We start from the raw sequence: 25,161 nt of genomic DNA, 5'->3' as shown, positions 1-25,161 counted from the left end.
ATTAGTGAGTAATAGTGAAAATAGAACTGTAACTAACATCAAAAAATGCTTTCATAGCTTTACATGTACAAGTTAATTTTTGGTGCTGTGACCATCAACATTTTATTATTAAGACTAGGCTGTATCTACATCAATGTAACAACTAAAAACATCTGGAATAGAATTATTCAGCCTGAATGATAAATTGTATTTTTGACATTATCATTTAAATTGTTCCATTTGTAAATTCACAGAAAGTACTAGGTAAAAACTAAATAATTACAGTTGATCTGTTTAGCTTTCAAAGAGTCCAGAATATTATCTTAAAACCATCTTGTCTTTTCCAGGTCCAATAACTAAAACCATGAAAGCCATTATTGCTACTACTATTACTGCGACTATTAGTAACCTGATGTATTTCAAGATTTTTAGATGTATGAACATTCTAATACTAATATAACATTATGTCATAAATACCATTAGTATAGTCTTTTTAAATGAAAAACAAACAAACATTGCTTAGGAGATTTAAATCCTTTGCAAAATGAAAATTCTAAGAAATAGAGCTGGAATTTATACCCAAACCATCTGCTTCTAGAGTTTACTTCTCTGAAAAGTTAATCTAATAATCACTTACTTTTCTCTGCCATGAGAAAAATCAAAATGAAAGAGGGAATGAATTAGTGAAAGAGTGAATGATAGAATGGTTGAATGAAGGAATGAATGAATAATTAAATAAATAATTCTTAAAAGAAAATAGAGAGACCAAGGATGAGAGGTGACCCAAATACCACAGAGCAGATGGAAGGAATTATTTTATGTAGATACAAACACTCTCCATATTTTAATTGGTGCTGTCCATCATCATCATTTTGTTAATTGTCTAGAGCAAGCTCAAAGAACTAGACAGTACCACACTAAACTAAGAGTTCAATAAAAAGCGTAACTCTATTCTGTTGCAAGGGGAGGATATGGGAATTCACTACATTTTGTGTATTTTCTCTTAAATATAAATATAAAATTTCTCCAAAATAGTTTAAAAATTAAACAAACAAATATATGAAGGAGTATTACTAGGGAGTTCTCTCTCCACTGGAAAAATATACATTAAATAGATAATAGACTAAGGGATTTATATAATGACTAAAGAATAAAGGAAAATTGTGACTTTGTAGAACAAATGTTGAATATTAAGCAATTCAATATGGATTGATTTTTGGACATATTCATTTATATGAGTGTATCTTCAAAGGGGGTCCCATTTAACTTTTCTGTCTGCAACCTTTAAATTGCAATATCTAATGAAATACTTAAACTCAATAAAAATGACATTTTAAATATAAATCTATTCATGAAGTTCTTTTTTTATTTAAATTAGGCCAGTAATTTATTCAGGTAGGGAGGGATGAGAAATGGGAGATCATGGGTTCCAGGTAGAGAGGAAAGGGTTGAAAAGTAATTTTCTGCAATGTTCAAAACTCTTAGGATGCCTAAAGAAATGTTACATTTCTGGTCTTTGCCTAGAAACCTTAGAGTCTTGACTGTGTTTTCTGCACCAGAATCCCTTGATCAATATGTGAAAACCCTGATAGAATCATATGCTTACTCAATCCAGAGTGTAATGTGCTCTCTGCTCCCTGCCCTGCACAACCCCGGCTCTCGTTGACTTATCTATTCCATTCATTGCCACTTCTTCATAAAATCTGTCTATTAACACTTCTTCAGGAAATCTGTCTCTTCATATATAGGACAAACCCCTCTAGTGTATTTTCTTATTGCACCAAGTTCCCTCTTCATGCCAATCATTAGAATATTCATTTGGCATTTATTCTGTACATGTAATTTCATCTATTCCATAATAGAATCCTCAATGCAAGTTTTGATCCATTCTCTTTTCTTTTCCCATTATTGTTTTCCACCCCAATCATTTGTTAAACAGTTGATTTCTATAATCACAAGAAATCACTGAATGTTCCTGAACGAGGCAGATGAAAGAAATCAGAGTCCCACTTCTCACAAAGCACAAGATGGCACATTTTAACCTCCATTGAAGCCTGTAACTAACTCCATGAAGAGACACTTATATTTAGAATTTTAGAAATAGACAAAGTATATTTTCATTGCGTATTAACACTACTTTAGAACATCAATAAGCATTTCATTAATTGTGAGTTTTTATTTTGTTATAATAATTTTAAAATGCAATTTAGATATTATTGGATTTTGAAGGTTCAAATACTGTCTGAGACAAAAATAAATATCACTCACCATTATGTTCTTTTATTTCATCTGAAATAAAAAATTAAAACAAAATTATGTTAGAGAGTGTCCCCATATTCTACCTGCAGATAATCCAGACCAGATGATATACATATTTTAAAAGCACAAAAATCAGCTATAAATATCTCTTTAAAAAATAAAATTTGTCAATATAATTTCACATACATACTAAGCAATGGCCAGTTTCATGATGAACTGTAAGAAAAATTCCTGCTTACAATATGAATGTAATAGTGTGGGTGACCCTGGTATCTCTAAGTCTTCAGCACATACATGCCTGCATGAAGTAGTCATGATTTAAAGTTGAATAACCCTCCCCAGAAGGGAAATAGTGCATTCAGGGTGTCATAAACTATAATCTTACCAAAGCTGCTAATGTTCTTTGTAAACATCCTTCCTAGGAGAGCAATAAAATCATAGCCACATCCATGTGTAAGCTTCATGTGCCCTTAACAAGAACACTGTTCTCCTACCCTATTGAATGCACTTGTTCTGAAATATCTTAGAAATCACCTCTCATTTTATTATCTCTATGTGGAGTGCTAACTTCACTTATTCTTTGGTCTGTCATTGTCAAAAATTGCTCCCTGTCCCAAAATATCAATAAAGCTTATGCCTGACTAAATGCCAGGTTTGTACTTTCATTTCCTGGCCCCAACATCTCATGCCCTTCAAGAAATATGTTGTGAAAAGTGGTGAGCCATGAGCCAGAAGACAGAATGACCGTGGCAGTTGTGTGCCTGTGCTCAGGCAAAGTCAAATGCATAAGGGAAACCCCAGGTTGGCTTGAAATATCCATGTGGGGAGAGTTGGCTGTGCTCTTGGGGAGGTGGGGACCTCTGAGAAAATATGGAGTCATCTATTATCTTGAGAGTTGTGGAACTTCATATGAGCATGGAGATGCCCCCAAAACTGTGATGGGACTAGCAGTTAACTAAGATAGGGAAACAATCTGCAAGAAACTGCAAACCCATTGCTAACTCCCTTCATGGTGTATCACATGTTGTGAGTTGTAGTGTGTGTAATGGGGCAATTCTCCAGTGTCAATTCAGAGCTAATAAAGGCAGGTGCACACTTCCCCAAATATTGGGAAAACCAGATGGTATGTGCACTTTGGTTTCTGTCTCCACGCCTGGGTCGGGTTATTTTGGGGTGGAGTGTGGACTTTGAAAGAAAAATATTTTTGTTCCAGTAACATTGGTGTGTGGAAAATGGACCAAGTAAAACTGATTCATCAGGGTAGTGTAAATTTATTCCTTATCTATATCCTGGACAGAAGCTGAATATTTTTACTTATTTTCTCAATGGAATTGTTTCCCTTAAAGGGAATTACCAGATAAATATAAAATACTCAATTAAAACTTAGCACATTTCTTTGAGAGTTCAGTTGATTAAAAAAATTAAAAATTAGCAGATAATAGTGAAAATAGAACTCCAATATCAACATTTCCTTTCATAACTCTACTTGAAAAAGTTAATGATTTTTGGTATAAAGACAATCAAAATTTTATTTTTAGTAAGGACCAGGTTGTATCTAAGTCCATATAACTACAGGAAACATGTGGAGTAGAATAATTCAGTCTGATGATAAATTATATTTCCTACATGATTATTTAAATTGTCCAATGTATAAATTTACAGAAAGAACTGAGGGAAAACTAAATAATTAGAGTTGATCAATTTTGATTTCATGATATCCTGAATAGTGCCTTAAAATGGTCTTGACTTTTCCAGGTTCAATTTCTAAAGCCATGAAAATTACTATTACTGTTACTACCACTGCTATTAATAACCTAATATTTGTTAAGATTTTTAGATATATGAAATATTAATACAGAGTATTATCCCAAGTCATAAATACCATTAACATAGTCTTTTACAAATAAAAAATAAATATGACACAGGAGGTTAAAAATACTTTGCAAAATCATGGAGTTTCTAGGTAATAGAGCTGGAATTAAAACCCAGACTGTATGACTCTAGATCCTACTCTTCTATTAATCTAATAATAATTTACTTTTCTTTGCCTTGAGATAAATCAAGATGAACGAGGCAATGAATGAATGAGTGAGTGAATGGATGGGTGAACAAAGACATAATCAATTAATCAATAAAACTTAAAAGGAAGCAGAGAGCACCAGGATGAGAGGGGATGCAGATACCACAAAGCTGATGGGAGGAATTATCCTGTCTGCAGCTACAACCATTACCCATTTTTTGGCATGGGAGCTGTCAATGTTCATCATTTTGTTGGTTGTTTAGGGCAAGCTCAAAGACCTGGAAAACATGAGTTGTCGCCTGTACCAACTATACCATAATAATCTATGATTTCACTTATGTGGATAACGGTGTTTGGGTGTAAGGGAGAGGGGTTATATGAGAATTCCCTATACTTTTTGTATACTTTTTCTTAAATATAAGTCTATAATTTATCTAAAAATACAGTTAAAATTAAATAAATAAATGAAGAAGTGTTACGTGAGAATTCTCTCTTCAATGGAAAAATTTTCATTAAATAGGTAAGAGACTAATGGATTTGCTTAACAACTAAAGAAAAAAAACAATTTGTGGCTTTGAAGAACAACTATTGAATATAAAATAAGTTAATATTAATTGGCTTTTTGGACCTATTTTTTTTATATGAGTATTTCTCCTAAGAGAATTCCATTTAACTTTTCTCTCTGTAACCTTTTAACTCTAATCATCTAATTCATTCTTTCACTCAATAAAATTGACAATTTAAAATATAAATCTATTAATGATGATCCTTTGTCAACAATGTTTTCAAAACTTAACATGCCCCCAAGAAACTTCGCATTTCCAGGTCTTTGCCTACATACCTTGTATTCTTTTTTTTTTTTTTTAATTTTTTTTATTGACTTTGTAATAATATTACATTAAAAATATATATGTGAGGTCCCATTCAATCCCACCCCCCCACCCCCCCTCTCCCCCCCCAACAACACTCGTTCCCATCATCATGACACATCCATTGGATTTGGTAAGTACATCTTTGGGCACCTCTGCACCTCATAGAGAATGGTCCACATCATGGCCCATACTCTCCTCCATTCCACCCAGTGGGCCCTGTGAGGATCCACGATGTCCGCATACCTTGTATTCTTGATTGAGTTTTCTTCACCTGAATTCCCTGGTCAATATTTGTAAACCCTGATAAAATCACGTATTTGCTTAACCCAGAGTGTAAAGTGCTCTCTGCTCCCTGCCCTGCACATGCTGTCTTCTCATTGACATACCTATTCCACTCATTACCACTGATTTCTACTCCATTAGCCCTTCTTCAGGAAATCTATGACCTCATATATAGGTCAAATCCCTTTAGGGTACATTCTTACACCAGCAAGTTTCCTCTTCATGGCAATCATTTGAATTATAATTTGACATTTATTCTGTACATGTACTTGTACATCTATGCCACAATAGAAACTTCAATGCCAGGGAGGAACAATTCTCTTTTTCTTTTCTTTCATCATTACTGTTTTTCATGTACCAATCACATATTAGTTTATTTCTATATGCATGAGAAATCCCTGAACTTTTTTGAATGAGGCAGATGAAAGAAATCAGAGTCAGAATCTCAGTCTTCACAAAGCTCAAGCTGGCACATCTTAACCTCCATTTAAGCCTAACAAATATCTCAATATTGCGAAACTTACATTTAGAATTTTACAAGTAGACAAAACGCATTTTAGGAGCCTCTCAACACTACTTTAGAACATCTGTAAGCATTTCATTAACTGTGAGTTTTGATTTTGTTATAATAATTTTAAAATTCAAGTATGGGGTATTTTTGCATTTTGAAAGTTCAAATGCTAAGATCAAAATAAATATCACTCACCATTCTTTTCTTTTATTTCCTCTGAAAAAAAGAAACAAAAAATCAAAACAAAATTACATTAGGAAGTGTCCCCATATGCTACTTGCAGATTATCCACACCAGATGTTACATATTTTTATAAAAACAAGAAAATCAGCTATAAGTATCTCTTTAAAAAATAAAAGTTGTCAACATCATTTCACATACATACTAAGGAATGCCCAAATTCATGATGAATTGTAAGAAAATTTCCCTCTTACAATATTAATGTAACAGTGTGGTTGACGCTGTCCACCTAGGTCCTAGCACATAGGTGTCTTCATAACCTAGACAGAAGTTAAAGGTTAATAGCCTTCCCCAGAAGGGAAAGAATGCATGGATGGTATAAACTGTAATCTTCCCAAAGCTGTTATTGCCCTTTGAAACGTCCTTCCTAGGAATGCAGTAGAAAGGTCACCACACTTCATGTGTAAGCTTCATGTAACCCTAACAGGAACTCAGTTCCCCTACCCTATGGAATGCCCTTGTTCTGAAACCACTTACGTGTCATCTCTCATTTTCTCATCTCTTCATGGAGCACTAAATTCACTCATTCTTTGTTTAGCCACGGGGAAAGATTCTTCCCTCTCCCCTCTCCATAAGTCCCAATAATGCTTATGCCTGACTAAATGCCAGGTGTATTCTTTTGTCATAAGGCCTTACTATATCATGCCTTCAGGAGCTGGGTTGTAACAATTGGTGAGCCATGAGACAAAAGCACCACTGGCAGTTGGGTGCGTGAGCTCAGTCTAAGAAAAATCCATGGGAAATTCTGGGCTGGCTTGTAATGTCCATGTGTGGCGGAGTGGCTGCCCACCTGGACAGGGGGGACCACTGAGAGCATATGGGATCACCTACTCTTAACTGTTTTTAAACTCCATGTGGGTACTGGGGTGTCCCAAAATTCTGGATGGAAATAACATTTAACTAAGTTAGAGAAAACAATCTGGCCGTAACCCTATAACTCTCCTACTGCCTGGCTGGTACAACTGTGGACTAGTGGTGGCTGATAAAACTAGGTTAGCTGTTGGAAAAGTAGGAAATCTTAGTTACATTAATATTCTCTGTTCTGTTTTCTTGTTAATTCTAATCAGACCTGGATAGTCACATTGATAAAATTGGTGCTGTTAAATTTTATTAACTTTGAATCAGATATCTCTGAAAAAGAAAAAAGATAAAATAAAAAAAAATGCTAGCAGCTATCGTAAGCCTGACATTAAAAATATATTAGAGAAAAATTAAGTTGAGATTTATTTTATTTAGAAATATATATATATATATATATATATATATATATTAGAAAAAAGAAAGCTCATAATACTTGTGTAAACTGTGGAACATTTGAAATGGTATGTTACTTTGACAATGTTTGCACATTTTATTTTACTCAAAATTTTTATCAAGCTGTTAAAAAGTACTGTCGGTTTTGAAAGAATAGCTTACTCCTGAACTCAAGACTGTCTTAAGTGTACTCCTGAAAAGTAATCCAGAATATATGAGTTAAATATCAGTCTAAACTGCTAAATTACAGCTTAACTGCATTTATGCTGTTAAGGTATTCCTAATCTGGTTGCTATTTATTAATAAAAGTATTTCCAAGAATGAGCTTGTATATTACAGGCCTCACTAATTTCAGAGGGCATCTTAAAAGCAGTAAAAGTCAGATACATGAAATAAAGGAGAGCTTGGAGACAGCCATACCAAAGGAATAAGAATTATGAGTCAAATTTGTGGAATTTATGTTCCTGTTGATGTGTCTAACTCTTTTTGTTTGTCTGTTTATTCAGTGTATATTTTCATGTATTAAGATGGTAATACTGAATTAACAAATCAAAATTCTTAAAAAAGCTCTATTCAAATGGCCAAAAATTAAATAACTGCTTAAATTGGTAAATGAGTACTCCTCAAGCACAAATTGGAAAACCAAAACAGAATATAAAGTCATATAAAATCTGAATAAAGAAACAATTTAGAGAAACTAAAATTTTTATGCTGAATTCTTCCACAACCCTTTATTGTCTACATACACCCAGGGTCTTTTTCTAACCTTGACTGTATTTCAGTAAAACTAGTTGAGGAAACTAAGGGAGTAGGCTTGGTGTGGAAAGATAAGGGAGATGAAAGGTTAGCTTAGAATTCTGTCTACTAGGCCTAGAAATTAAATGAGAGGAATAGAGGGAATATTACAGAATAAACCATGTTTTGTGTAGTCTGCCCTGTAATTCCCCTATTAAATGTAAATTTTTTGAGATTATGGCAATGATCCAATGGCCAAATTTTAGTTAGTAAAGAAAAACTCCTTGAAAACAATGGAAAGATTTTTGTAAATTATGATTAACAAATTAAACAGTTATAATATATTCCAGAACCTGGCAGTCATTATGCTTTTAAGGTTATTCACAATTTTAGAATTTTATTACAGAAAAGAGGTTTTAACCTCATGTGGAGGAAGGAAGAAAAAAGAACCTTTCTTACATAAACTATAATTCTTTCAATTTTCTTTATCTTGGGTATAATCTCCCTAGGATTATAGGATACTAATAAAACGAATTAGCATTATGCATAGTAAATCTTTAAGATGATGAACACTGTAAGTATTTGGCTAATGAAATTACTACAAACCTCTTTTTAAAAATTCTTTTGTCTAAATTGAAATGAAATTTTTTCTTCACAGAATAGAATGAGTGATATGAGACATAAATGGCTATAGAAAGAAGTAGAAGATTGAATTCATAATCAATCTTGACAAAACTTTGATGTTTGCTTAAGGGAATGTGTTTTGTTCTAAGACAAGATGACTGGTTTTCATAAAATTGGGTGGAAATATGTAAGACAAGTCAAGAATGCATATAGAATTTGCATAAGTTATTGTAGAAGGTAATATTAAGTAAGATAATGTGTTTTGTAAAGGAGAAATTTTTGTTGAGATGAAGTAACTAGTTTATGTGGTTGTTTGGTTGTAAAAAGTTTGCAAAAGTATTTTTTAAACTGAAATATTTAAATAGTTCATTCTTAAATAGAAACCTGAACCTATATTGATAAGAAAAAGTAACTTCATAGTATGGATACTTGTCATTGGCCACCTCAATCTGCATATTGAAGTGGTGGTAGGGGAAAGATAACCTTGATTTCATTGGTGATCTTAGGTTTGAATAAAATAATAGAGACAGTAATGTTTCCCTTACTTTTAAAATAAAACACCTGTTAATGTAATCAAGTAAAGATGTAAAAGTTAAAACTAAATCACATAACATCATTAAATTCATGTGATATATTATAAACATCATTGGAAGTATTTAGAAAGTGTATGGAAAATAAAATAAATACAAATCAGTATTGTTAAATTATCTTGTGCATTCAAACCATATATTCAGTACCCTTCATGGTGCCTCTGCATTTGAGTTATTGGCTAGGTTGGTCACTGACCCCTAAAAGAATAAAGGTTCCTTTGAAGGCTAAAGAGACCCATGAAAGTTATGGTCATGGCCGATGGGGTTAACTACCAGGGCAGATGGCCCCTCTTTGGAAATGGTGTTTATGTGTGATGAATCTGGACTCAGATGGGATCTCCCTTCATAAGACTTTCATGCTAATGTGCTGGAGGTGCAGTTAATGTTGGGGTTTAAGATATATTTAGGGGATTTGAATCTCTGGACTGACAATGTGATAGCCAGGTCCTGAGCCTCAACAGACTCCAGCACCTACAATCTGATTTATTGGACTTACCACACTCAGCTAAGATGGAGTTGAAGAAGGACAATCACCACACCATGGAGCCTAGAGTGATTACAACTGAAAATGGGAGGATTGCATCCAGCATCCATGTGGAATCTGAGCCTCCTCTTGACATAGAGGTGCAATGGACACAACCAATCCAATGTCCACATAGAAGAGGTGGCATTGGATTGGGAAAAGTGGACATGGTGGCTGATGGGTATGGGGAAAGGCAGGAAGAGATGAGAGGTGGAGGCGTCTTTGGGACATGGAGCTGCCCTGGATGGTGCCTCAGAGGTAATCACCGGACATTGTAAATCCTCACAGGGCCCACTGGATGGAATGGAGGAGAGTATGGGCCATGATGTGGACCATTGTCTATGAGGTGCAGAGGTGCCCAAAGATGTACTTACCAAATCCAATGGATGTGTCATGATGATGGGAACGAGTGTTGTTGGGGGGGAGAGGGGGGATGGGGGGGTGGGGTTGAATGGGACCTCACATATATATATATTTTTAATGTAATATTATTACAAAGTCAATAAAAAAAATGTAAAAAAATAAAAATAAAAAAAAATAAAAGAATAAAGGTATCTGCCATTTCTCTATTTATGGTCCTGAAGTAGAAGGAGGGAATCTTTCCATTTCGGATATTCCTGCAGCTACTGGAAATGGCTCATTATGGCCAAATTTACAATGGACATTGCCTCTAAACTGGCTCTGATTCATAGTGCCAAAGGGTGCCATGCATCAGGTCAGGGAAACATGGAACTTCCCTCTATGGACCAGTGGTGCTGCAGCATGCTGGTTGTGTGAAGGACATATCAAGTGGAGCAAAAATTACTGGAATGATGTGAGTCAAATTTAACACAATCACAATTGGCATTATGACCTGCTCTCATAGGGAGACAACATGTATGGTATTGAAAACCTGGAACTTACATCTATTAACTGCAGCTCGACCCAACAGACTTCAGCTCCTATAATCTGATTTATTGGACTCACCTCACTCAGCTAAGATGGAGTTGAAGAAGGACAACAACCACACCATGGAGTCTAGAGGGCCTACAACTGAAAGCAAGAGGATTGCATCCAGTATCCATGTGGAATCTGAGCCTCCTCTTGACATAGAGATGCAACGGACACAACCAATCCAAGGTCCACAGAGAAAAGGTGGCATTGGAGTGGGAAAAGTGGACATGGTGGCTGATGGGTATGGGGAATGGCAGGAAGAGATGAAAGGTGGAGGCGCCTTTGGGACTTAGATTTGCCCTGGATGGTGCTTCAGGGGCAATCACCGGACATTGTAAATCCTCCCAAGGCCCACTGGATGGAATGTGGGAGAGTATGGGCCATGATGTAGACCATTGACCATGGGGTGCAGAGATGCCCAGAGATGTACTTACCAGGTGCAATGGATGAGTCATGATGATGGGAGTGAGGGTTGCTGGGGAGGGAGTGGTGGGGTGGGGGTGGTAGGGTTGAATGGGACCTCATATTTTTTTAATGTAATATTTTTACAAAATCAATAAAAAAAATAACATAACGGTCAAAAAAAATTATAAAAAAAAAACAAAAAAAACTGCAGCTCGAGGAGGAACTTGTGCATTGATGAGTATTAAGTGCTGTAACTATATGCCTCATGAATATTGCAACATCTATTCTAGATCATATGCAGAATTATATTGAATATGTTAAAGGTCTTTGTAAGCTTAATTCATTTTCTAAGTAATTAAGGAATGTGCATACAAGATAAAAAATGCCTCTCTTAAGTACTGTCTTTATTTGGCTTGCACAAGCTCATCTTGTCATTGCCTATATTGTCATTGTGAGTTTATGTCTAGGGCAGTATATATCCTCATCTTCTCCTAACTGTCCCAGGCATAACCACCATTGTGGGAACTGGAGGTGGCAGTTTCCTAGACAGCATTTGAAACTTACAAGATCAAGCCCATCTGCTTTGAGAGGATACAGCCAGGAGGCACCTGGGTTTCTCATTCCCATGGCCCAGTATGTCATGGCTGGCCCCCTTTTTGGGACCAGGTACCTCATTTTCATTAATAGGACCAAGTAACCTCAAAAGTCTAAGGTTATTTCTTCCAGAATCAATGCCTTGCATAAAAAGGTATTAGTCATGTGGGGGTTTCATCCAGTTACAGCCATGGTGCTGGACTCACCTTGCCTCCACCTCTATAGAATAGCCACAGAGTTTCACACCTCCTCAGGCAGGGTGCTCTGCCCTAACCAGCAGGAAACAGCTACAGTAGAATGACCATTAACTTTTACTCCCCCTTAAGAATAAAGGGGTGAACTCTGAGGGGGCAGTTGAGGCAGGTTAGTATAGGGAATGAGGGAAGGTTATGGTCAGAATAAAGCCTGCCAGAGACCCTGGTGATAAGACCCAGGTTGAAAGGCCCAGGCTGATTTCTTATCTACTAATGGAGATGTTGCTGGCACACTTTCAGACAAGAACAATTAGCCCCTTCCTGCTCCCCATGTACATCTTTCTTTTTGCCCATAGCTCCCTAGCCAATACCTCTTCACAGTGGGCTTCAGCAGTAACCCATCTCCACTCACCATCCTTAGGTGCTACTGGCCTTCCTTGGGCCTTAACTCCTGCACATTTGACTGCAAAGAGCACATTGTAGAATATGACTCATTGAAAATTTTGGAAAAAAACCTCATTTAAGACTGAGATTCAACTGCTGTCTTTCAATGACAGTCATAAATAAATATTTTCCCTTGTAAGGGAACATGTGAATAAGCTCTTGTCTTTATTAGGATATGCTGTATATGAAAACTTAGGATAGTTAACAACAGAGTTTGTCACCCTAAACCACATCCCTCCTGTCTGCATGGAACAAGAGGGAATCTGTGTTGTGTGGTGGTTAGCCTAAGGTATGAAATTTTACTATCAAGGCTAGATATAGAGTAAAACATGCTCCCTGGTAGTTGTAACTACTGGCCATTTTTTGTTCCAGGTGGTGTTGCAGTTGTCACTGAAAATTGCATAAAAGTTTTAGCTGTTTTCTATTATATTGTTGCTGTGTAATATGGATGCAATGCTTGTCCTATGGTCAATGTAGGCCACAATGTGGGGTAGATTGCCGGGGCCATGTCCCCCTAAGTTCTCAGCATGTAGATGCCTGAATAGCCTAGAAATAAATTAAATGTTAACAACCCTCCCTAGAGGGGTGAGAATGTTCATATAGTATCATAAGCTGTAATCTTCCAAAGCAGTAAACATCCTTGGTAAACATCCTTCTTATGAGTTGTACTCAAATCATCACGTCACCCCACATGTATGCTTCACATGACCCTAGCAGGAACACTCTTCTCATGCTCTACGGAATGCCTTGTTCTAAACCCCTGTAGCAGTTTAATATGGTTTATAAATTACAAAAATAGATATTGGATTATGTTTGTAAACTGGCCTGTGCCTAGACATAATTAAATTATGATTATGGTTTTGTGTTTGTGGAGAATTTTGTCACCTCAGGGTATACAGAGGCTGGAGCACATTCCTCAAGGATTAGGGTGGTTAAGGTCAGCACCACATAGGTCTGAGGGAGGTGGACCTGTACCCCATTAATTAGAGAAGACCAGGAGATCAACTTGTTCCTCTGAGAGGGTTGAACCTGTATGCCAAAGGTTTGGGAAGATTTTGTCTGCATTTCACAGTACTAGAGGGCTAAGACTATAATCCAAATATTGATAACATGTGGTAATCACCCCAATGCTCCTAGTTGGTGAGGTCTAGAGCTTGGTCAAAAATTCAGATGATCAATGAGGGTGGAAGCAAGTAAAAGGACATTGGGCAAGCTTGTGGAAAGGGTGGGTTCTCATGATGTACCAAGGAGAAGAAACCGTCATCTTAAGAATGACTCTCAGACTTTGAAATCAAATGGAGGATGTCCTTTAGGTTTGCTGAACTTTTCTGGACCCATAACCCATTTTTCCCTACGAATTTCACCTTATCATAATGAAAATCTTTATCTTTTGTCTGTCCATTTGTGTACTAAAAACATATAAGTTGTTCTGTAAGTTTCAAAGGTCTATAGTAGATGGGATTTTGCCCCAAGACAAAATGAATTTCTTTAAACTGATTGTTTTGCATCTGCACTCTTTTAACTAACAAAAACAAACCCCTTCTATAATACCCCTCATTTTCTCATCTCATTGTGGAGCAATAACTTCATTCATTCTTTGACCAGTCACTGTCAAAGGTGTTCTCTATAAGTCCCAATAAAGCTTATGCCAGGTGTATTCTTATGCCAGGTTGTGCTTTTGTTTCACAGTTTCACCAACTCATACACTTCAGGAGTTGGGTTGTAAAAAATAGGAACTAACATGAATAATATTAAAGCATAATAAACAAATTTTAAAGAAAACTGAAAGCAATAATTAAGAGAAACAAAAGCTTGAATAAATGGGGAAGGGTAAAATATTTTGTAATAATAGAGCAACTGTTTCTTTTAAATATACAAATTTTCCCAAATAATTTTATCTCTTGAATGTTATTCTGATAAAATTTTATTCAGATTTATTCTCTTGTTCCTTGAAAAAATAATTTTTATCTGTAATAATAAGCAAACAACCATATTAAAATTCAGTTTGAGATTGGTAATTTAGATAAAGGATAATGTATCTAAATATAACATCATATGAAGGTATGAGAATATATCACTCATAGATAAACATATATTGAACAATTTAAAATATATCACACATAAAGTTGTAAAGTATTTAAAAACTGATAATTTGGTGTGATATATCTAGTTGTTTGGTCCTCATAAACTATAGCAAAATAATATATATTAGTATTAAATATTAGGAGGCAAATAAATCACCTCCTATCTGAACTTGATTGAAATAGAGGAAAATATAAACAATATTGAATATTTCATATGGCCTTTAAAAACAAAAACATATTTAAAAACTGGGATAAATTTCAATACAAATGTCTAAGTGTGACTGCCTTAAAAGCATATTATTTATAAAAAATAAGTCTATCAATGTCATTTCTCCTGGAAACTAATCATAGGTATATATACATTTTGAAAGAATTGTTTGATACTATATGGAAATCAATTGCTAATATAATCTTTGAAGAGTGAATATATTGATTCTTTGGTACATTTGCCTTCAAAGATATGAAAAATACTCCCCACTTTTCTGTGTAATTAGCAACACTGTAAAAAAATGAAGATAAATAATAGAAAATAGGAAATTCACAACTACCAAAACTTTTCAGAAGGAATTGCAATAGAAGTCATCCTGACTCAGGAAACTTTCCAGATTTGGACTAGTAAAATAGCCTTGAGATGAGAAGGAGGAGAGGAGAAATAGAGAAAAAGGATTTTCTTCATCAGTTTAGTTGCGTGGTTTTTAGGAGAATCGTCAGGATTATAAACTGTGCCCATAGCACAATCATCTGGAGTTCCTGTGCCTCACTCATTGAATCAGCCCTTACATATTCATTCTGTTTGTGCGAGGTTCACCATAGGATATTCAAAAAAGTGTTCATCTAGGGGTTCTGAGCACTGAGCTATAGAGACAGGACAAGTGAACCTTGGACTCTATAGTGTCTGTGGGGTTAGGATCAGCCAGAAACAACCAACCAACTTTCACTGCCTAATAAGAAACCCAGCACACTGGGAAACTTAATTCAACAGTAGTACAAATAAGAATCCAAATTTGATATTTGATATATGTGGTCAAGTCTGCCAAAATCACAGAAATCAGTATGGGTTAGAAAGAGACCTCCAGTTATAACCAAATCTTTCAAATTCAGAGGAGAACTATTTCCCAGGTGCACTTTACACAAACTACTTATTCTCAAATTCAGGTAAAGTGCATCAGAAACAAAGCAAATTGCCAAAAATTCTTTTAAAAATACTACCATTAATAGAGCTTTTTATTATGGGTCAGACACTGTGCTTTGTATTAAAGGAAGCATATTGTACCTTTTTGGGATTTTCTTGTCATTTAGGGCTGTGCTAGGGCATCCTTTGGCACACTGCCCATTAACTAACCAGTGTCTCCTCTCTATAGAATCAAACAGATAATTACAAATTTGAAGACATTATAAGGATAATGGTCCAACAAAGATCAGGGAGGCATGGACAAGCCAGTTATGGCAAACTAAGGAAGCAACTTAGAATTTCCAAATTTGAAATGTATAAGATTTTATTTCTTTATATGATAATGTTTGTTGTTCTTAAATCTCATTATCTATAAAATGTATATAAAGTACCTGGACACTTTTAAGTGTTACCAATTCTTTAAACAGGTGGTTGGAGAATGAATGACTTACCATATTTTTCCTGGAGCTCACCTTTGAAAACAAATACAAAAAGTGTTTAGAGGATAAATATCTACATATTTTAACAATATGTTCCTCCATGAAGGCAGTACAGTCTGATATGAATTGGAAACTATCAAGTGCTGCAAGGCTCATGCACAAACAGGAAGAGGTGACAACTGCACAGCAGTAGACTGTTGATTCTTGGCAGACTTTTGAAAACTATGGTTCAGAGAAATCTATGTCTGTGCTTTTTCAAAGGAGACTCTCCACTACTTGGGCCAGAGAAGTTTTCTGTAAGATTCCTGAGTGAATTTTGAGATTAATATTTGGTAGATATGATTTGCCCTCTATTCACATATTCTGAAAAGGAAACAGTTACTAAGCATTAGCTATTTCCCCTTAAAATGCTTTTAAATTGTGCAAACAATAATCTAACATAGTTAATTATGGATTGGGCAGCTAAAAAGGAGTGGAAATAAGGTAATAAGAATGAAAAAAAAAAAGTCTTTAGTTCCAAAATCATCTTTCTAAGCTCAGGAAAGAGAAAGAAGTTAATGTTTTATATCCTCATTAACTCAGCAAGAGTTGTCTTTATATTGAGGAACCTGCCTTCAAGAGCTTGAGAGGCTTTCACTCTCTAATATTCCCAAGGTCACATTGTCCCTTCAGCTGCCTGGTGCTCTGACTCCTCTAGGATCCAAGGTCTACTCTGTTAGGGGAGACTTAGGGACAGAAATAGGAGAAAGTTCTTTATCTCCAGCTTGCAGCATTGTACCCACTGTCCATACCATGGATAATTGACCAAACAAAATAAAAGAATAATATGAGCCTACTATAAATATTTAATTGGTCATTAACCACTCTTAAACAGATGCTTCATTCAATAAGCTTACCTTACGTTCTTTTTTTCTGGTACCAAATTACTTTGAAGGAATGGTACCAATGAAAGTACTTGGTGGATGGACATTGATACAACTTATAGGAAAGGTAAACCCAACACACATGCACTATCCTATGGTTCTGGAGAAGCCAACATAAGGTTTAGCTCTCATCATCACTGCTTCCCAGAGTGTGCTTGTCAAAGAGATACTCTGCCAAGCCAGAATCAGGAGCCCCCATCTTGTTCAAGTTCTTTATGTAGTCACCCAGTTCTTTGATGGACTTCACCTCTCATTCAGGTAATTGCTCTCAATGATATCACACAAGTGGGGGACATTTTTGTCATTGGCCCCTTTGTGCAGTTCCAGTAGTGACTGATTCACCCTTTTATTCCAAGTGTAATGTGCACTTGATTGCATTCAGCCCACTCTCCTTATCATCTCGTTCTGGATTCTTGATATCGTGAAAGAAAATTTGCCTGCCTCATTGGTTCTGCATCTTCATTAGTTTCTCAGCTCTCTTCATGAGATTGGTGAAGAAAATATTTGGCAAAGTTCTTCAAAGGCATATCATCCTGGTCAAAATAGTAAGACATCAACAGGTAGACATAAGAGGCTTAGAGATCCAGATGGATCTGGTGGTTGGTGGTGGCCTCTGAGTCCAGGTTGTAGTTCTGGCACACCAGTGATGGGGATGTGGTCATCACGTCAGGTGGTTGAGGAGCTGGGAAGGTGGCTGTGAGATGCTGGAAGGATGGAGGAAGGCAGCTGGGAGTGGCTGGCCAACAGGGGTGAGTGTAGGGTTCCTTTCAAGCACTGTTGAAGCAGGAAACCACTGCAACTCTCCAAGAAGATGCCTGGCTCTTGCTTGCTTTTGATCAAATGAATGATTGAGTTTTCAAAAGGACCCCAGTTTTTTGAGTGATTGAAATTTTAGAATATTTCATTTCATCTTTAACTGATATTTACATTTTTAAATCAAAAAGGAGAAAATACTAATTTCCTTAGATGGACCCTTGGTCTATTGTAAGATTTCTTACATATTATTCTCAATTTGTAACTGAAATCTAGGTGGATTTTATTCCATGCAACCAGGAAACCTGCATGACTTTCACTGTATTTAATATACTCCCAGGTATTTACATTTTGTATTTCTTCTATCCTCCAAGCAATACACATACCCTATAAATTCTAATATTTAAATATTCTTAATATTTTCTAAACCATCAAGCAAATTGCAGTGATTCTTAAAATGTGGTTTTTCGACCAGTAGTTTAAAGATCATAAGGGAATTTGTTATAAATGCATATTCTTGGGTCCCACACAGACCTACTGAATCAAAAATTTGGCCATAGCCTTGTGTGAATTTTTTGGGAGGTAATGGGGGCCAAGGATTGAACCCAGGACCTCATATGTGGGAAGCTGTTGCTCAAACACTGAGCCACAACAGCTCCTCTGAGTTGCGTTTTTGGTTTGTGTGCTTGTTTATTGTTTGCTTTTAGAAAGCAACAGGGACTGAACCAGGACCTCCCATGTGGGGGAAATAGGTGCTCAACCACTTGAGCCACATCTACTCCCTGAGTTTTAACTAATCTTCCAAGTGATACTGATGTATGTTTAAATGTGAAAAACACTACTTTAAGGAGAAATAATTTAATGAACAGTATAATATGGTGTTTTTTCCTTAGACTGCTAAAATTGAACAAATACAGCGATACCTCAGTGATGCTTATACATTATGAGCTGAATACTTTATTAAACTTTACTTAAGCTCAAACTCTAGTCTCTCTGTTTTAATGTGGGTAAGTGGAGTTCTGTAGAAACTTTTCAAGCAAACAAAATTCTTGTAACCCTTTCTGACGGACTCCATCTATGTTTGTCATGTTCTCTTTGCATCTGTGAACTTATCTTCTAAATGATAGAGGTCCTCTGAGTTCAAAATAAACCAACTCACCATTCTGCTTCATAAGGGAACCTAAAACAAACACAAAAAATGATGCAGGGTTAAGATTCATCTAATGTCTGAGTGGCATTTCAGCTCACAAAATTGATATACTGCAGATTCCATTTGAAAAGTCAGGTTCCTGGTTTTCTGTCCATTGAAGGTGTGTGAAGAGTTTACCTACATGTACACATCTTCCCAATCTTAAGACAACAAAACATAGAAAAGAAATATAAAGTAAAACTAAAAAAAAAAAAAGTAGGATTCAAGCCTGTGGTCCAGAATTTATCCACCAATTGGTAATTTTATCTTCAAAGTTACCTTTACAGAGGAATATAACTTTAAAATGCTAATCATCCTTATAATATTATATGCATCAAATGGAATACCCTTGAGAGTTTATATTCAGGTAAGACAAGAGATTTTGTTTTTACTTCAGAGTCAAAACACATATTGAGACAATAGTCATCACTATCTCTGTTTTTCTCATATATTTTCAACAGAGTTGACATTAATTTTTTTGGAGGGTAAGGTGGAATGTGAGAAAAGGATGTGGACTCATCAAATGCATTTTAAGTGTAAAACAATGAATATCTCATTTAATGTCAAGATCTGGATAAAGAGGCATCTATGCACTGAAGACTGTGTGAGGGAGCTAGAGGATATACACAATAAACAAAATATATTTCTCTTTATTCAAAGGAATAAGAACCAAAACTGTATTGTACCTGGTACAACCCTAACAGGTGGCAACCTAGCAGAGATCCTGACAGATAGTAGCTGCTCTATAAATGTATACTAAATGATATACAAGTATGTCCTTTCCTATAAAGTATAGAAGTTCCTTACTAAATCAGTCTTTTAATCTATTATATAAATTTATCTAATTATAGATGGACTTATCTAATTATACATGGACCCAAAACAATCAGCCTTAAGAGAAAAATGTTATTCCAGGATAAATAATTTTGTCTTTATATTACTCACAATTTGGTCATATACGTACATGTATATGTGTTAGTAGTTTATCCCCAACTATTTATACAGTTTTCCTATGTTGTCAGCTCAGGCTAATAGGTCGAAAAATAAAGATAAAGTAATATAATATAAAATTAAAGGCAAAGTGGTTAAATGAATTGATGGTGTATGATGGATGATGGGAGGTGATATTAGACTGGCCAATTTTCTAAATATTAGCTCATTTGGTCAATTACTTCAAAAAATCCCCACTCTTGTCCTTTTATGCCTACTACTCCAGTCCTTATATGTTACCATTCTTTGGTCTAGCAACCAAATACTGTATTTCTGCCTTAAAACAAAAAGGAAATGTTTGCACATAATGTATCTGTTGTTACAATAGTCACTTTTTGCCACTGGAATTGATTGAATTATGAACCAAGAATTCTTTTCTGATGAGAAAGCTGACCTTGACCATGCACACTTTATTATCTGACAAAGATGTAGAACCAAATATATACAAGTAGAATAATTTTCTTCTTAATATGTTCTTTTTACAATTTCAAATTCTAAAGATAACTTATGGACCATGTCTGATTTTCTTATTGAAATGAGTTATCCTCTGATTCCCTGACAAATGATGCTAGACCCAAATTTACCTTTTGATTTTCTAGCACGCATTAGTAGAACAGAGAGGATCACAACTATGACCAGTAGAACCGCAATTGCAGGTGCTATCGCGGACCAGGGTGACACCCTGGGGAACAAGGCATCTGAAAGACAGGGACCATCTCATATGAGAGTCAGTTTGACAACAGGTGACTTAGCTCTTAATTACCAATCCCTAGATATTTTATCCTAAGATATATTATTAGACACCTTTCCTAGTCAAGCTATCACTGCAATTCTAATGAATTCAGATTCAAGAATCCTGCAGAATTTCTTGTATCCCTGTTTATTCCCAATGTTCAGAAATACAGGATACAAATTCTTGAAATTACAAAGACTTTCAACATGCAAAACTTATAAAAATAGTCTAAAAGATACCCATGTGTTCACCATTCAGACTTTATAAATGCTAACTTATCATTATATTTGTAACATATAATTTTTTTATAATAAGATGCTGCAAATGCATTAAAAGCTCTCCTTCCATAAAGTTTTCTTTCTTCCTCTTATTGTGTCCCTAACCTGATGTTGACATGTAGCCTTCTCATCCACTTATTTTCTACTATTTATGCATTTGACCCAATATGTAGATGAGTGAGAATAGAAATTAATAATGTATAAAATTAAATGAGAGGTTGTAAGAATTTTGATTGATAAGCCAAACAGATCTCATGGTGTAGGAGCCAGAGAAATGTTCTAGTTTACTCAGACCCTTCCAAGATGCCCAGCTCATGATTAGCAGCTTAAATCAGTAATAATGCAATGGTGTCAATATTATTCTACTGATTCATGCAGGTTTAAAAGAGCTATCAATGCACTCTCATTCAGGGATTAATTTCACTCAAAACTTCTCAACAATATGGCTGCAAATGAATCAACTAATTTTTAATTAATTCATCTTGAATTTGTGTCTAATTATATAAATATGAAGAAGGATTTTTTAAAATTTCTTAATCTTCAGCATCCAGGTTTCCAAGAGCTTTCTCTTATGGTGACTTGAGAACATTCATTTGTTCGTTTCTCAGTTTTTGTTCCTTTCTCAGTTCATACTCATGTTTTAAATGTAACTTAATTTCTTTCCTAAGTGTAAAAATATTATAAGAAGGCTTTGGTTATTTTGCTTCCTCTTTATCTTTCTTTAGTCTGTCATAAAAATAAAAAATAATAATTTTAGGACATGAGTTTTTCTATCCTCATATTAAAACTTAAATTCTCCTTTAATTATCTTAATTAAGTGTGGCTTTCAAAACTGAAGCACACAAGAAATAACACTTTACTTGTTAGTAAAATTCATGCAATGTTTTTTTATTTATCCATTTTGCAAAAATAAATTTTGGACTAGATGTTATGTTAAGTAATGAGGAATAAAAGAAGTAAGATGCACTGTCCTCAAAGGGATAAGACTCTACTTGTAAAAATATTGAAACATACACTGAACCTAATGTAAGGATAAAGAAAGGGACACTTAACACAGATGAGGTTGGTGAAGACACACAGAAAAGGAAGATATTAGGGTTAAGTCTTGAAGGATCCAAGAGGAAAATATAGTTAAAAGAAAATTGAGAGAACATGGGTAAGGAGAGTGGTGGGTGCCAGAGTAAGGAGATTGAAAAGAAAGGGAGGGGGAATATATGAGGATAGAGAGATATCCTAAGGTAAACAAATAGGGAAAATTGCAGGGATGCTTTTGGGCAAAATTTTATTTCTTTGAACACTCATTTTGAGTATTTATAGAGGGTAAATTGAGTTGCCTGAGCTCTTGTCCACCTATGATATGAATTTTACCAGATCATCCTTATAACAATCTTATCAGGCAGGTAGAGTTATTATTACTATTTAACTTTCCTAAATTAAATTTCATTAAATATTTTGAGGCTAGACACAGACAATGCTACTTGCTCTGTGTCATAAAGCTGGTAAGTGGTGCAGTCAGGAATCAAACTCAAAATGGTAAAATAAACAAAAAATGTTATGAATGCTTTTCCCTAGCAAGTGGGCTTAGGGAAGGATAAAAGGACTTTGAGTGATTCCTTAAAATAGCTCATTATCCTTACATTGCCTTAGCACATCCCATTCATCTCGTGTATATTAAAATAATGGAATCTATTTGACTGATAAAGGGATACAAAACAGAACAAAGGTGTAATTTTACTAAGCTCCCACATAAGAGTTACAAATTCTAGGTCTATTGGTCAAAGGTCTTTGCCAGCTATACCTTCTTGATCAGCAGCAAAACCTCAGGATGCTGATCTTGAAGGAACTGACCTGTCACAGAAATGAGCACTTCCTTTTCCACAGGGAGGACTGGGTTCCTTATGTAACAGGCTGCGTTTTCTTTTGAACTTTTGTCCAGCGTTATAGATGTCTCCACATGAAACACGCCATTTCTTTCTGGTGTTTTGGTTTCAGAGTCTGGTGCCAAGCGCTGTCCTTGCAGGTCTCTCCACTGTACCTCGGGCTCTGGGTACCACCCCACGGATGTGCAGGTCAGAGTAAGCCCTTTGGCTTCACCATGGTCAATGTGAATATGAGGCGCTGTTCCTGAGCCTGGAAAATGAAAGGAAGACGAAGTGCACTTCTTTAAGAGTTTAGTACATTTTACATGGGCCAGCGAACATATGCTTATTAATGAAAATCCCTGGATCTTAACTTTCCTATGTGATTATGAGGGTAAAAAATTTACTGACCTCCAAGGACTGGGGAGAGAAGTATTAAATAAGCTACACCAGCATTATAATATTTACCTAATACTAAGCAGTTCCATATCATTTTCCTCATTTCCTTCTCTATCTTTGACAAGTAACTCAATTTTATCTGATAATTGCTCAAGTTGTGTCACTGAACATTGTATCAATTTTGTTGTAGCCAATGAAACCAAATCATTTTATGTTTATCTGATATAAATAGCAAGGTGTCCCTAAAATGCCTATTCATCATTTTTCTAGAACAGTTCTTTTAAATAAAGTGCCTTGTGTCCAGTCTCGAAGCCAAACTCAGCATATAAATGCAATGCCTTCCCCCCAGCGTGGGACATGACACCTGGGGATGAGCCTCCCTGGCACCGAGGGACCACTATCAACTACCAACTGATGATGCAACTGGAAAATGACCTTATACGGAAGGTTCAATGTGGATCAGCAGAATATCCCTGTCTACATAAAATAACATGACTTTAAAATGCTGTTTGACCTAAAGTAAGGGGGAAATGGAAAGGAGAAATGAGTTTATATGGCTACGAGTTTCTAAAAAAGAGTCTGGAGGCTGGCAGAAGGATTGCCCTTATGCACAACTGAGCAGAGTCAGAGAGACAGATAAAGCAGATACAACCCCCAGATATTGGTTCCTTTGAGGGCTAAAGAGACCCATGGGAGTTACGGTCATGGCCGATGGGGTTAACTACCAGGTCAGATGGCCCCTCTTTGGAAATGGTGTTTATGTGTGATGAATCTGGACTCAGATGGGATCTCCCTTCATAAGACTTTCATGCTAATGTGCTGGAGGTGCAGTTAATGTTGGGGTTTAAGATATAGTTAGGGGATTTGAATCTCTGGACTGACAATGTGATAGCCAGGTCCTGAGCCTCAACAGACTCCAGCACCTACAATCTGTTTTATTGGACTTACCACACTCAGCTAAGATGGAGTTGAAGAAGGACAACCACCACACCATGGAGCCTAGAGTGATTACAACTGAAAGTGGGAGGATTGCATCCAGCATCCATGTGGAATCTGAGCCTCCTCTTGACATAGAGGTGCAATGGACACAACCAATCCAATGTCCACATAGAAGAGGTGGCATTGGATTGGGAAAAGTGGACATGGTGGCTGATGGGTATGGGGAAAGGCAGGAAGAGATGAGAGGTGGAGGCGTCTTTGGGACATGGAGCTGCCCTGGATGGTGCTTCAGAGGCAATCACCGGACATTGTATATCCTCACAGGGCCCACTGGATGGAATGGGGGAGAGTTTGGGCCATGATGTGGACCATTGACTATGAGGTACAGAGGTGCCCAAAGATGTACTTACCAAATCCAATGGATGTGTCATTATGATGGAAGGGAGTGTTGCTGGGGGGGGGGGGGGGAAGAGGTGGGGTGGGGAGGTGGGGTTGAATGGGACCTCACATATATATTTTTAATGTAATATTATTACAAAGTCAATAAAATAAAATAAAAAAAAATAAAGTGCCTTGTGAATAAGCATGTTCTTAATCATCATGGTCAATACCAAAGACACTAAATATAAGCAGCTATTGGACTCTTGCAATGCAGCTAGTGCAAGTGAGCAACTGACTTTTAAATTTTTAATTAATATTAATTATATTCAAGTAGTCACAAATAACTACCATAATAGCAAAATTTGGGGGTAATACACGTTTTATCTACGGATATGTCTCTCCAGCTACCTCCCAGGATGATGTAAGGGGTAATGACATATGCACCTTTTACATTATATTCTTAAGTAGAGCATAAACTATAATGTAAACTATAGTCCACAGTTTATAACAATGCTTCAATATGTATTCATCAATTGTAACAAATTAGCCACACTAATGAAAGA

The 25,161-nt window shown here is 35.9% G+C and overlaps 1 protein-coding gene across 10 annotated transcripts in view; it reads right to left on the bottom strand.

The window, feature by feature from the left end:
* Positions 1-25,161, bottom strand: part of LOC101415219 (butyrophilin subfamily 3 member A2-like) — a 158,620-nt gene that overhangs the window by 90,390 nt on the left and 43,069 nt on the right. For all 10 annotated transcript variants that reach the window (XM_058290217.1, XM_058290219.1, XM_058290216.1 and 7 more), the window contains exons 3-8: positions 22,869-23,150; positions 20,594-20,707; positions 18,990-19,010; positions 16,167-16,187; positions 6,119-6,139; positions 2,248-2,268 (exon numbers count right to left, since the gene is read on the bottom strand). In XM_058290217.1, coding sequence (XP_058146200.1) covers positions 2,248-2,268; positions 6,119-6,139; positions 16,167-16,187; positions 18,990-19,010; positions 20,594-20,707; positions 22,869-23,150 — 480 coding nt within the window. The remainder of the gene's footprint in view (positions 1-2,247; positions 2,269-6,118; positions 6,140-16,166; positions 16,188-18,989; positions 19,011-20,593; positions 20,708-22,868; positions 23,151-25,161) is intronic.

This window comes from Dasypus novemcinctus, chromosome 30 (assembly GCF_030445035.2).
Source record: "Dasypus novemcinctus isolate mDasNov1 chromosome 30, mDasNov1.1.hap2, whole genome shotgun sequence".
Taxonomy (NCBI): domain Eukaryota; kingdom Metazoa; phylum Chordata; class Mammalia; order Cingulata; family Dasypodidae; genus Dasypus; species Dasypus novemcinctus.
This window is presented reverse-complemented; position numbering and strand designations above follow the sequence as displayed.